Here is a 13,740-nt window from a genome sequence, read left to right on the forward strand (position 1 = left end):
ACTTGATTATGAAATGTCCCCCATAGGCTCACGTTTTGGAACACTTGGTGGTGGTGCAATTTGAGGAAGTTGTGAAACCTTCAAGAAGTAGAGCATAGACGAGGAAGTAGCCTGCCAGACTATGAAACAAGGCATTCCAGGGAATTGGAATTTCTCCCAGGACTTCAGTGCTTTGGGAAGAAAAAGGCAGAAGCTTTTTTAAGAGGGAGAAGCTATAGTCATTGGAGAGGAGGGAATCTCAACTGAGAATATGCCTCCATAAGACTGGGCTGTTGATGGCCAGGTGATGGTGGCACAGGCTTCAATCCCAGCACTGAGGAGGTTGAGGCAGGCAGATCTCCAAGTTTGAGGCCATTCTGGTCTATAGAGTGAGTTCCAGGACACAGAGAAACCCAGTCTTGGAGAAAAAAAAAAGACTGGACTGTTGGCAAGCCTGACCATCAGTGGTTCTCAAGCTTCCTACCGCTGCAATCTTTTAATACAGTTCCTTATATTGTGGTGACCCCAAGCCATAGTTATTTTCATTGCTGTATCATAATTGCAACTTTGCTACTGTTATGAGCCATAATGTAAATATCTGATAAGCAACCTTGTGGGTTGAGAGGGTTGTTTGACCCCTCCCCCCAAGAGGTCATGACCCACAGGTTGAGAACCAATGCTGTAGAATATTTTCTTAATTAGTGATTGATGGGGGAGGGTTCAATCTACTGCAGGTGGTGTCATCCCTGGCCTGGTGGTCCCAGGTTCTATAAGAGAGGTTCTATGAGCAAGCCATGAGGAACAAGCCAGTAAGCAGCACCCCTCCATTTCTTCTGCATCACTTTCTGCCTCCAGGTTCCAGCCCTGCTTGAGTTCCTGTCCTGACTTCTCTCTATAACATGGAAGTGTAAGCCAAACAAGTCCTTTCCTCCCCAACTTGATTTTGGCCATGGTGTTTCATCACAGTAACAGAAACCCTAGTCACCAGGACAACTTGTCTCCCAGAGAGATTTCACAGTGCTAATACTTGCCATACCACCTTGCAGGATGAGACTGAAGCTCATTGATGGGTGGGACCTCGCCTTAACCTGGACTGAATAGATACACATTACTCTGGACATCTACTTACATCTCAGCTTCATGTGAGGACCCAGCAGATGGAATGGGGGCGGGGTTCACTAGATCTTTGTCCCTCTTCCCAGTGTGGCCACATTGAATGCATCTTCTTCTGTAGCCAGGCCCTATGTAGGCGTGGCTACTTTTCTGCTTTTCATTTTTTATTTGCTTCTTTTAATTGTCGTATAGAAGTGAGAGGCTGGTAATGTGCACTTATTTTTACTTCTTTTTTTTTTCCCTTTTGCTGCAGCTTGAATATGGGCCTTTGTGTGTGCTAGGCAAATGCTCTGTTACAGAGCCACACCTCCAGTCCATGTTTATTTTTGAAATGTGAACATACTTATTACCAATTAAAAACAAACTGACAACCCTGGAAGGAGGAAGAATGAGGTTCTGATGCTAGGCAGCTGAACTCAAAGAGGAAAACATCCTCATTAGTGCCTGTTTGTCCAGAGCTTTCCCCAGATAAAAAGTAGGGGAAAGCAGGCTGATCTGAGGGTGCGAATTTTGCCACAGAATGCTGATGACCAGGCTAGAGGATAAAGGTTCCTAGCTTTGCAATAACAAACTTCCCAAAGAACTTCTCAGAGGTTGGCCCTGGGAAGGAAAAAAGAGAATGATGGACTGTGATAGCTTTAAAAATCCGTCTTTCCCTCAGGGAAAGACCTACTTTTCCTTTTCCAGAGGAACATCTTCCACCTCTCCCTTCGACAGAGTTTCTCCCATTCTATCTTTTTTTTAAAGATCTTATTTATTTATTGTGTATACAGTTATCTGCATGTTATTGTGTATACAGTTATCTGCATGCATGCACACCCGAAGAGGGCACCAGGTCTCATTACAGATGGTTGTCAGCCACCATGTGGTTGCTGGGAATTGAACTCTGGTCCACTGGAAGAGCAGTCGGTGCTCTTAACCTCTGAGTCATCTCTCCAGCCCCCATTCTATCCTTTTTAAAGACACCAAACATTATGCTGGGCAGTGGTGGTGCACACCTTTAATCCCAGCACTGGGGAGGCAGAGGCAGGCAGATCTTTGTGAGTTCGAGGCCAGTCTGGTCTACAAAAAGGGTTCCAGGAAAGGCTCCAATGCTACAGAGACCCTGTCTGGAAAAAACAAACAAAAACAAAACCAAAACAAACAAAAAACACTATTGGAGGTAGAAAGGAAATGATGAGAGAACTTTAATTAAATCATCATATGGATGATAAAGGTATTTTTATCATGATTTAAAATTCAGTGTTTTTCAACACTGTTCACAGACAAACTGCATGAAAAACAAGGGAAACACTTGCTAAAAATGTCAATTTCTGGCTCTATATCCGTACCTACCGGTCTCTGCATGTGCGGCAGAGAATCCTCAGAAGATTCGCATGTACTGAGGTTCCTTCTGAGCTATCAAATATGTGCAGAGAGCTTGTTTTCACTGCTTTTGGCAATAATCTCTTTTAGAAATTAAATCTCTCTCTCTCTCTCTCTCACACACACACACACAGAGAGAGAGAGAGAGAAAGGTACATTATATGTGTCTGTGTGCCTATGTTTCATTTCTTTCAGAGGAGAACTGGTTTCTTTGGATTTTTTTCTTTTGTTCAGAGCTGGAAATTGAACCCAGGGCCTCAGACATGCTAATTAGGCATTGTATTTTTACACCCTCAGCTTCCAGAGTTTGTTTTTTTTGCTAGAAGTGGTCACACACACACTTAATCTTAGTATTTGGGAAATGGAGGCAGAGGCAGGATCTCTGTGGGTTCAAGGCCAGCCTGGTCTACAGAGTGTGTTCCAGGACAGCCAGGGCTGTTACACAGAGAAACCCTGTCTCGAAAAAACAACCAATCAAACAAAAAAGATAAGAGGTTCACAACCCTGAACTTTAACTTGGAATTCCGAAATACCTAGACTTCTGGCAGGGGTCTGAAGTAAGTCCCATTTTAGTTTTTTTGTTTTGTTTTTTGTTTTTGTTTTTTTTCTGAAACAGGGTTTCTCTGTATTGTTTTGGAACCTGTCCTGAAACTCACTCTGTAGACCAGGCTGGCCTCCAACTCACAGAGATCCACCTGCCTCTGCCTCCTGAGTGCTGGGAATAAAGGCGTGCACCACCTTTAGGCTCCACCGCCTGGCATCCATTTTAGGTCATTTAAAAACTAAAATAGTGTTGACAGGTCCTGATCACTGAAAGATTCCATCAGAGATCATTTTTTTTTTTTTTTTTTTTTTTTGTAGTGGAGGAAACTTGGGGTATCTGCTCATGCCTCCAAGTGCTGTCCTTGTGTGTTGTGCCCTGGTGTCCAAAGCCAGCTGCAATTTACACAGCGACTGCTGTGTGCTCAGACCTTTCTTTACACACTCCCATTTAGTGTGTCAAGCGTCTGCAAAAGGAAGGTAGAGGTCATCACGCCCATTTTTATTGCGGAGCCGTTTGGAGCCTAAGGGGAACCAGAGCAACCCGGGGCTGCAATTCTGTTCGGGAAGATAGAGCTTCCGGTGACTCGGGGAACCCAGGGTGGAGGGAAGGGAAAAGAGACTCTGGAGACCCGGTTCTTTCAGGACTATGTTTGCCTGTGGGCCCAGCGAAGAGAACCCTCTCCCGAGGTGACATCTGTCACCCGGCAACGTTTAGGCGCCGGTCCAAAATCACGGTATCTGATTGGCAAGGTTGGAAGGACTGGACGACGCTGATTGGTTACCTGGAGGTCGGACCAGGCTTTACCCGGTTACGGAAGCCGACGAGGAACAAGCGCGGGCCGGACCTGAAGGAAGTTCGCTGCAGAACCCCAGATAGCGGTAGAGAGGGACTCGGACCCAATGGCGACCTCAGAGGCCTGCGGCAGCGGCGGGAATGACGAGGGCTGCGACCCCTCCGTCAAGTACTACCGGCTGGAGGAGGTGGCGAAGCGAAACTCCGCGGAGGAGACGTGGATGGTGATCCACGGGCGAGTCTACAATATTACCCGCTTCCTCAGCGAGGTGCGGGCCTGGGAGGCGGGAGGCCGCCGCGCGCTGCCGGGGTGAGGGGTGGAGGCCACGCGCAGCCGTCGCGCGGCGCGCCGGAAGGGACCGCAACCCTCTGGGGGACCTCCCGGGAGGCAGGCACGGGCTCTCGTGGCTGCAGTCTCAGCCTCGGGTGACAGCGTGCGTTTCTTAATGAATGCAGTACTTGCTAGATCACGTGGCAGACCATCAGCCCGTTTTCCATATAGAGAGACTGAGGCTCGCGGAGGCCCGTTTTCCATATAGAGAAACTGAGGCTCGCGAAGGCCGAGAACCCTCAAGGTCACACACACACACACACACACACACACACACACACACACAACACACACACTTACTTAACGGCCTAATCCACACACACACACACACACACACACACACACACACACAACGGCCTAATCCACACACACACACACACACACACACACACACTCTCTCTCTCTCTCTCTCTCTCTCTCTCTCTCTCTCTCTCTCTCTCTCTCTCTCTCACTTACTTACTTAACGGCCTAATCCAGTCGAAACCGTTTCAGAACTGCTCCTTACTTTCCAGAAAGTATGCCTTAGGAAACAGTACCTTTGGGGCTTTTATTTTCTTGAGGAGAAGCCGAGAATTTTTTTTTATTAAAAAATTAAATTATTATGTGTACGAGGGCTTGTGCATCAGTGTTTTGGTACCTGCAAAGGTCAGAACCCCAGGAGCTGGAGTAATGTGGGTTCTGGGTACTGAACTTGGATCCTCTGAGAGTGTAGTTTGTGCTCTTAACCAATGACTACTCTCTCCAGTGGAGCCGAGATTCCTGCTATCCCCGTTCCCAACTAGCCAGTTGATTTTGATTTTTGTTGTTAAAGACCAGGTCTCATTGTATATATCCTTGTCTGTCCTGGAACTCTTTGTAGACCAGTCTGGCCTCAAACTCAGAGAGATCTGCCTGCCTCTGCTTCCTGAGTGCTGAGTTAAAGGATGATGGCCTGATTTCTTTTCTTTCTTTTTTTTTTTTTTTTAGATATTTTCCTCCCCTATTTTGAGTTGACCTAGAAGCCATGATTTTTTCCCCTTTTGCCATTGACTATATATTCCGTCACTTTATTTTTTATTTTTGAAACTTCTAAAGGTATTGGGGATTGACCTTGGGCCTTGGCCATATTAGGCAAGTCTTTTACTTTTAAGCTAAATTTCTCAACCCTTTTTCTTAGCTCTTCAGATCAAATCTCATTACACAAGATTTCTTTGAGACGGTTGTGCAATAGATAATTTTTTTTTTCTTCCTGAGACAGGGTCTGATGTATCCCAAGCTGGCTTTCATCTCAACTATGTTGTCGTCTATTTAGACCTTGAACTTTTTCTCGGACTCACAGAGATCCGCCTTCCTCTGCCCCCTGAGTGCTGGGATTAGAGGCATGTGCCACCACCGCCCGGCTAGACCTTGAACTTCTAATTTTCCTGTGTGTGCCCTGCTAGGGATCCAGTCCTCTTGCTTGTCAGGCACTCTGTCAACTGAATTACATCTCTAGACTTAGGTTTGACAGGTATTCAGCCACGTAATCACCTCTGAGGAAATGGAGCATCTTCATTCCCCTAAAATGTACCCTTTTGTTCCTTTGCTGTCATTCTCAACCTCAGGGAAGCAGTGATCAGCAGTCACTAAAGATTAGTTTGAAGCCTTGATTTGTGTGATCATTTTTATTTTGTTATAGAATAATACCCTATGGCTGATATCTTATAATTCAGCTTTGTTTTGAGAACAATTCATTTGTGTGTGTGTGTGTGTGTGTGTGTGTGTGTGATATTGGATATTGCATATGAAGGCCTTGCACATACCAGGCAAACACTACTTCTGAACTATTTTCCCAGAGCCACACCTTCCCTCTAGAGTCTCAGTATAAAGTTTTGCAAAAAGGACATTGTGCTAATGAATTTTTCCTAGTAGACAATGAACAAAATTAAAGAATTTGGTAATTTCTTACATTTGTATAGTAGACCATACACTCCACCCCCCAAAGGCTGGGAAATGAACCCAGGACCCTCACACATGCTAGGCAAGTAAAGTATTCTACCCTGAATGTCATTGTTTGAGACAGGATTTTACTCTGCGGCCCAGGCTAGGGACTAAACTCTTTGTAGTCCTACCTCAGCCTCCTGAGAGCTGGGTCTCCAAGTCTGTGCCACCATATCTGACTCTCGGGTTTGCTCTTCCTCCTTTTAAAGAAATGGTTCTTCAGATTGCACCCGGGGCCTTAGATGAATACAGGGCAAGCACTGTACCATACCTCTATACACCCAGCCCAGTCATTTGTTGTTTTGTTTGTTGAAACAAATCTTACATAACCTTTAACTTTTGATTCTCCCAAGTACTAGAATTAATGATGCCTGTATAACATCACTCCTGGCCAGGCCCCTCTTTTCTGTCATTCCACCCTTCCTTTCTCTCTCTCTCTCTCTCTCTCTCTCTCTCTCTCTCTCTCTCTCTCTCTGATGTCTGCCTGCCTCTGCTTCCTGAGTCCTGAGATTAAAGGTGCTCAGCTTAATTTTTTTTAAACAACTTGTTAAGAGTGACATGGTTAGGGATACCAGAAATAGTTTCTGGGAGATTATGATCATACAATTGTCTGATGAGTGACAGTCAGGCTTAGAAGATCCCTTGATTTCTTTTGTCCACATAGTATTACTTTAAAATCCTAGTTTTAAGTATGTATTCTGGTATTTGCCTTCTAAGACATTTTCTGTTAAATTATAGTCCATAATATGGAGGCAGTCCATTATTTTACTTCAAGCTTTGTGATTTTCATTTTCCCAGAATTTATTGATTGAGCATAGATAGTGAATTTGGAAGGATCCAGGTAAGTAAAGGTTATCCGCCTATTTTACCATGAACTGATGTATCTACAGATGACATCTGGTAGGCAAGGCTTCCCTTGAAGCTTGAGATATGGCTCTTTATCTTCAGTTAGCTGTTTCTTTGTTGTCTTTTTTTCTTTTTCTTTTTTTTTTTTTTAAGATTTATTTATTTATTATGTATACAACATTCTGCATCCATATATGCTTGCACGCCAGAAGAGGGCACCAGATCACCAGATCTCATTACAGATGGTTGTGAGCCACCATGTGGTTGCTGGGAATTGAACTCAGGACCTCTGGAAGAATAGTCAGTGCTCTTAACCTCTGAGCCATTTCTCCAGCCCTCTTATTTTTTATTTATTTTTTTTTTAAGACAGGGTCTTAACCTGTATTCCATGCTGGCTTTAGGGTGCCCAGAATGGCCTTGATTTGTGGCAGTCCTTCTGTATCAGCTTCCTTAGTGTTGATACGACACACTTGAACCACCATGCTTAGTTTGCAGTTAGCTGTTCCTGGTTAACCTGTTCCATAATCTCTATCATTCCAAGCTTATTCATTCATCTACTTAGGCAAATATTAAACCTCTACTTAGTGCCAGATGCTGTTTTAGGTACTAAGGATACGGTAGTGGATCTATGCCATCTAAAGTCCACAATGCATAGGAAACAGACAGTAAACCGAGTAAATGAATGAATTGTAATCCATGGTTAGATAGGTGCTAAGAAGAAAGGGGATGGTGTAATCTGTGTATATATGGTGGAGAGAGTAAAGATAAGGGATTGACATTTTTGGTATGAAAGCCAGGGATAGTGTCTTGAGGGTGAGTAAAGGCCAGGAGTAAAGTGAGGGAGCTAGTCAGGTGGATGTCTACAGGGAGAGCATTCCTTGGGGGAGGGCACAAGAGGCCTTGAGGTAAGAATATGTCTGATATGTTTGGGGACATTGGTTGGGTAGTAGCACAGGAGACCAGAATGATTAGAGGGTTGATCATGTTCCAGCTTTGTTGGTTTTAGGATGAAGTTTGATTTTTATTCTGAGATGGGAAATCACTGGAGAAAAAGCATGATATAATGCAATTTAATGTTTAATTGGGTCATTTCTCAAGCTCTATTGAGAAAGCAGTGATGGAGGACAAAGGTAGAATTGGGGAGCATAGTTAAGGAAGATGTTGTAATTAAGGCAAAGAATAGTGGCTTGGACTAGAAGGGTAATAAGTACACGCTGGGTGGTGGCGCCTTTAATCCCAGCACTCAGGAGGCAGAGCCAGGCAGATGTATAAGTTTGAGGACAGCCTGGTCTACAGAGCGAGTTCCAGTACAGCCAGGACTGTTACACAGAGAAACCCTGTCTCAAGTCTCCCCTCTCCTCCCAAAAAAGATAATATGGCCAGAAAACTATGCAGAAGCCAGTAAATCTGGCTTGGTAGGTAACTCACATGAGGTACCAGTAGATGTTGGATTCCCTTGAATTAGAGTTACAGGCAGTTAAGAGCACCTGATGTGGATTCTGGGAATAAACTTGATTGTAAGCACGTACAATCAATCATTGAACCATCTCTTCAGCCCCTGCATTGCTTCTTTGTTTTGCTTCATTTTTGTTTTGTTTTTGAGACAGGTTCTCACTATGAAGCCTTGGCTGATCTGAAACTCACTACGTAGATCAGGCTGGCCTTGAACTCACAGAAATCCCCCTTTCTTTGCCTCCCCAATGCTAGGATCAAAGGTGTGCACCACCAGCCTGGCTCCTGTGTTTCTTTTTTTAACCTATGTTCTATTTCTATGAAGAGATACCATGACTAAGACTACTTACAAAGGAAAAGTCTTTAATTGGAGGTTTGCTTACAGTTTCAGAGGTTTAGTCCATGAATATCATGACAGGGAGGAATGACACAGGAGCAGTAGCTGATCTACAAGTTGTAGAGAGAATAAGACTGGGCCTCCTGTGGGCTTTTGAAACCTCAAAGCCTACTCCCAGTCACACACCTCTTCCAACAAGGCCACATCTGATCTAACAAGGCTATACCTCCTAATACTTCCCAAACAGTTCATTCAAATATATGAGTGGGAGGGGAGCAATTCTCATTCAAACCCCACAGTACCTCAAAGGACTTTCCCATATCAATATTTGGATAGGATTTGTTGTAGATAACCTAATAAATTCAGGCAGTTTCCTATTGATAAACATTTGGGGTGTATAAGTATCTAGTTTCCCTCTAGCCCCAAGTCAGTTTTATTGACATCTTACATACAGACAATGAAGTGTACAGATAATGGATATAGAGTTAAATATTTAAGTTTTCGGCCTGGACACATGGGGGAGGGCCCAGGCCCAGCCCAGGATGATGTGGTGGCCCTAACCTCCCTGGGGAGCAGGGGGGGGTGGGGTGGGGTGGGGTGGGTGGGGTGGGTGGGGTGGGGCTGATGGTGGATTGGGGGGAAGAGATGGAGAAGGGATTGACAAAAAAAAATACAAAATAAAAAAAATATTTACGTTTTGGGAAATGTTACATTTGTAACCACCATTTAAATCAGGAAGAATATTTTTACCATTTCTAGTGTAACCATTGATTTGATTTCTAATGTAGAATAGTGTATATGTCTCTCACTTCTTTTATCCATTCCTTTTCTGTTTCTTTTTCTTTGTATGGATATGCTTTTTATTCACCTGTTGATTGACATTTGGGTAGTTTTGGTTTTTGACTGTTATGACTAAAACTGCTATGAACTTCCATGTACAAATCTCTTTGTAGACATAAATTTCCATTCTTAATACTTACTGGTTAAATGGTAAGAGTGAAGCAATATATCTGTAAATTTTTAGGCAGTGGTCAGTGCTTCTCTTAGAATTCACATCATTTTATACTCATACCAACATGTAAGTTCTTTAAGGTCTGCTTGTCTTCACTGGCACCCTGTATTTGTTAATCATTTTACTTGCAGCTATTCTGATGGGTAAGCAGTGGTATATAGTTCTACTTCCCTGATGACTCATGATCTTTGGTACTGTTTCATGGGCTTTATCTTTTTGTAAGATAGCTTTTCAGTCTTGCATTTTTTTTTTTTTTCACTTTTTTTTTGTTTGTTTGAGACAAGGTCTCACTGTATCCCTGGTTGGTCTGGAACTCACTGAGATCCTCCTGCCTCTGCCTGGGATTAAAGAAGTGGGCTACCATGCCTGTCCATAACTCCCCCAACCCGCCCCCCCCCCATAAGATTTAACTAAATTGCTCAGGGTAGCCTTGAACTTTGTATGTAGTCTTGGCTGACCTCAAACTCAATCCTTCTGCTTCAACCTTCTAAGTACTGGAATTGCAAGTATATATCATCATGCCCAGCTTTTTTTTTTTTTTAATTAAAAATGTTTATTAAGTTTTAAAAATTGTGTGTGTGTGTGTGTGTGTGTGTGTGTGTGTGTGTGTGTGTGTGCGCGCGCGCGCGTGCGTGTATACAAATTCACAAGAGTGCCATGGTGCACATGTTATGGTGTGTTTAAGGTCAGATGACAATTTGTAGAACCTGATTCTCTATGTCCACTCTGTGGGCCCTGAGAATTGAGCTCAGGTTGTCAAGCTTGACAACAGGTATCTTCTTTACCCACTAAGCCATCTCATGGGCCAAGATAGTTTTTTAAAATTTTTTCTCCTCCCTCCCTCTCTCCCTCCCTCCCTCCCTCCCTCCCTCCCTCCCTCCCTCCCTCCCTCCCTCCTTCCCCCTCTCTTCCTTCTTTCCTTCCTTCTTTCTCTTTCCCTTTCTTTTCCCTCTTTCCCTTCTTTCTTTCTCTTCCTTTCTTTTTCCCTCTTTTCTTTCCTTCCTTCCTTTTTTTTAATCTGTTGTTTTAACCTGAAAGCATCCTCTTCTAATAATGACTGGAGGCCAACTTTATGGCCCAGGTGCCTGGTTCAAGTGTCCTACTTTAGTACTTACAAGGTATGCAACTTGGGTAAGTAGCACTGTAAAGACCCTTTCTCATCTGTAAAATGCAGATAGTAGTATGATGGGGGAAGTCCTTTTGTATATATGTTTTTTCTTATTGGTTGATGAATAAAACACTGCTGGCCAATAAGGCAGGAAGATAGGTGGGACTAGGAGACAAGAAAAATTCTGGGAAATGTAGGCAGATAGAGTTGTCATGTAGAGCCCCGGAAAGAGAGGACTTGCCAGGCATTCTCTGGTAAACCAAGACCACGTGGAAATACTTAGATTAATAAAAATGGGTTAATAATTAAGACAGAGCTAGCCAATAAGCCCTAGCCATTGGCCAATAGTTTTATAATTAATATAGAGTCTGTGTGTTCATTTGGGGTTGGCGGGAAAGAACCTCCGCAACAGTAGTACCTTCTTGGGGTGGTTTTGATTAGTAATTTAAATAGTGCATATAAACACTTTCAGAACCTAGCATAAAGAGCTTAGAAAAACATGGATTTTTTTCAAATAATATAGAACTAAATTGTTCCAGCAACATACATTTATTTATTTATTTATGGGTAGATAAAACCTGGAACTTTCCATATTCCAGCCATATCTTTGCAATGCTAAGTGTCAGAAACTTTGAATTAGATGCCTAGGAGTAGCAGGAAGGAGCTGGCAGTAGTTGCTGTCATATGTAGGAGACAGTGGCTTGGCCTGACAGAAGGTAGAGAATACAGTCTATTAGGTGCAGTCCCAGGGGATCCCCTGAAAACATCAGTTTGACTACTCATTTTAGTGGATTTTCATAAGAATGGTTAAAAAAAACAAAAACAAAAGCAGCAGCAACAAAACCATTCAGTTGTTAAGTGGTGGGTAGGCATATCTATATCTATATCTCTATCTATCTATCTATCTATCTATCTATCTATCTATCTATCTATCTATCATTCTGTTCCCTCAGCAGTTCATGTGAGTAGTCCTAGGGAAGACTTGAAATAAGATGAGGCAAAGTTTAATCCTTGGCCCTGCACAAGCAGGGTGACCCGATCAATGGCTTTGTCTTCATTTGTGTGTTCATTTCATATGTGGTCATAGGCATGCATGTACCCTTTGAACAGAATGAATGTTCCCCAATCGTCTTATAGATGTCATGCTCTGTCTCAATCACATAGAAGGCAGCTGTGGTCCCTATTCCTAAGAGTTTATAGTCTAGTGGTAAAGAAAGACACTAAATAATGTAACAATTGTGGGTTCTAAGAGGTGACTCAGCTGGTAGAGCACTTATGGTTCAAGTCTCACTACCTGAATTCAATTCCTGGGACTTACATAGGGTGAAGGAAAACCTACTAAACAGGATTGTTCTCTGGTCTCCACACATGTGCTCTGTCTGGCCTGTGTGTGCATCACCCACAGTAATTAGCTAATTAAAATTGTTATTCTATGAAGATACCTAAACACTTGTGAGAGTCTGTAGCAGTGGTGCCTGGGGTGAGTAAGGTTATCAGGTTATGTTAGAATTTGTAGACCTGAATTTGGGAGTTGGGGTAGTTTGGTGACCTTACGAGGTACACCCTTTGGCATCAGGCTTGTTTCCTAGGCAACACCCCTGTCTTACCAGGTTCACTTTTATCCTAAGCAAATGCTATCATTTCCTCCTGTCACTTCCTAGCTGTGTTATCTTTCTTTTCCCTGTCACACTTTAATCTTCGTTTTTGGCTTTGGTGATATAATGTATTTGGCTAGAGATTGCTCTTTATCATCCAGCCTAATTTTTGCAGCTTCCTCAAGCTAATGTTTCTCAGTTCCATTTTCCAAATCAGGTGATCTCTAGTAGAGTTCCATTGTCACATTTTTACTGCATCAATATGGAATTTCCATCCACAGACAACTTGAATACTTTTTTTCCAGCTAGAATTTTATACTGTAATTGTCATTCCTCACATTCTCTTGTCAGTTGATTACTCCTCTGTTCTTTCCATAGACTTAATAATCTGGGATAAATTTCCATTAGTAATTTGTTCTTTGATTTGTCTTGTAAAGCATAGATTTTTCTGTTCTCTATCAGTAGTATTTAGTAAACTAATTGAATTTAAGACTACTTCTGCTCCCTACAACATACATAGTCTTTGGATGGTTGAATTGTGATCCTTCACAAGAGGATAGTACAAAGTTTTCTCATAGCTGTACATGTTTTATTTGGTTATTTTTTGCTTGAGTTAAAAATATGTTATGTAGACCACACAGTCAATTGTTTCTTCTGTTAGCTTATATGGTAGCTTACATGAGATTTAAATGCAAGCCATCTGTGGTGTCAATCTGAAATCCCTGTACTTAAACTGAATTAGGAAAATCTTGAGTTTGAGAACTGTCTGAGTTACAACAAAACCCCAAAACTAAACACAAGAGATTTTAATGCAAAGTAGGCGCTAAAGAAAGTGGGCATTATGTATTATATAATACTAGGTTTTATTTAATCAAAGTAGGTGGGAATCTTACTTGTTTGTTTTGGTGTAGAGCTTGAACTGGGGACCTTGGGCTTACTAGGCAAATAAACACTCTATGATTGAACTGTTTCTCTAGCTTGTGTGTATGTAATTGGCTCAGATTTATTTTTGATTTTGTGTATGTATGAGTATCTGTGAACTTGAGTGCAGGAGCCTGTAGAGGCTAGAATAGGGTGTTGGATCTCTTGGAACTATAGTTATAAGTATCCCTAAAGTGCCCATTGTGGGTACTGGGAACCAAATGAGTCTTCAAGAGCAGTAAGTGCTCTTAACTGTGGAGTCATCTCTCCAGCTCCTTGTAAGTTTTGTTGTTATTATATTGTATTTTGTTGTGCTTTTGCTATGCTAAGTATCAAATCTTCTGCATGTTTGATAAGCACACTGCTACTTCCTAGGCCAAGGAAGA

General features: G+C 42.5%; 1 protein-coding gene across 1 annotated transcript in view; it reads left to right on the forward strand.

The window, feature by feature from the left end:
* The first annotated feature begins 3,821 nt into the window (after nucleotides 1–3,821).
* The window catches only part of LOC100760422 (cytochrome b5 type B), a 40,842-nt gene continuing 30,923 nt past the window's right edge, over nucleotides 3,822–13,740 (forward strand). Inside the window, exon 1 of the mRNA XM_027405943.2 lies at nucleotides 3,822–4,062. Within this exon, the coding sequence (XP_027261744.1) occupies nucleotides 3,901–4,062 (162 nt within the window). The 5' untranslated portion in view covers nucleotides 3,822–3,900. The remainder of the gene's footprint in view (nucleotides 4,063–13,740) is intronic.

This window comes from Cricetulus griseus, chromosome 3 (genome assembly GCF_003668045.3).
Source record: "Cricetulus griseus strain 17A/GY chromosome 3, alternate assembly CriGri-PICRH-1.0, whole genome shotgun sequence".
Taxonomy (NCBI): domain Eukaryota; kingdom Metazoa; phylum Chordata; class Mammalia; order Rodentia; family Cricetidae; genus Cricetulus; species Cricetulus griseus.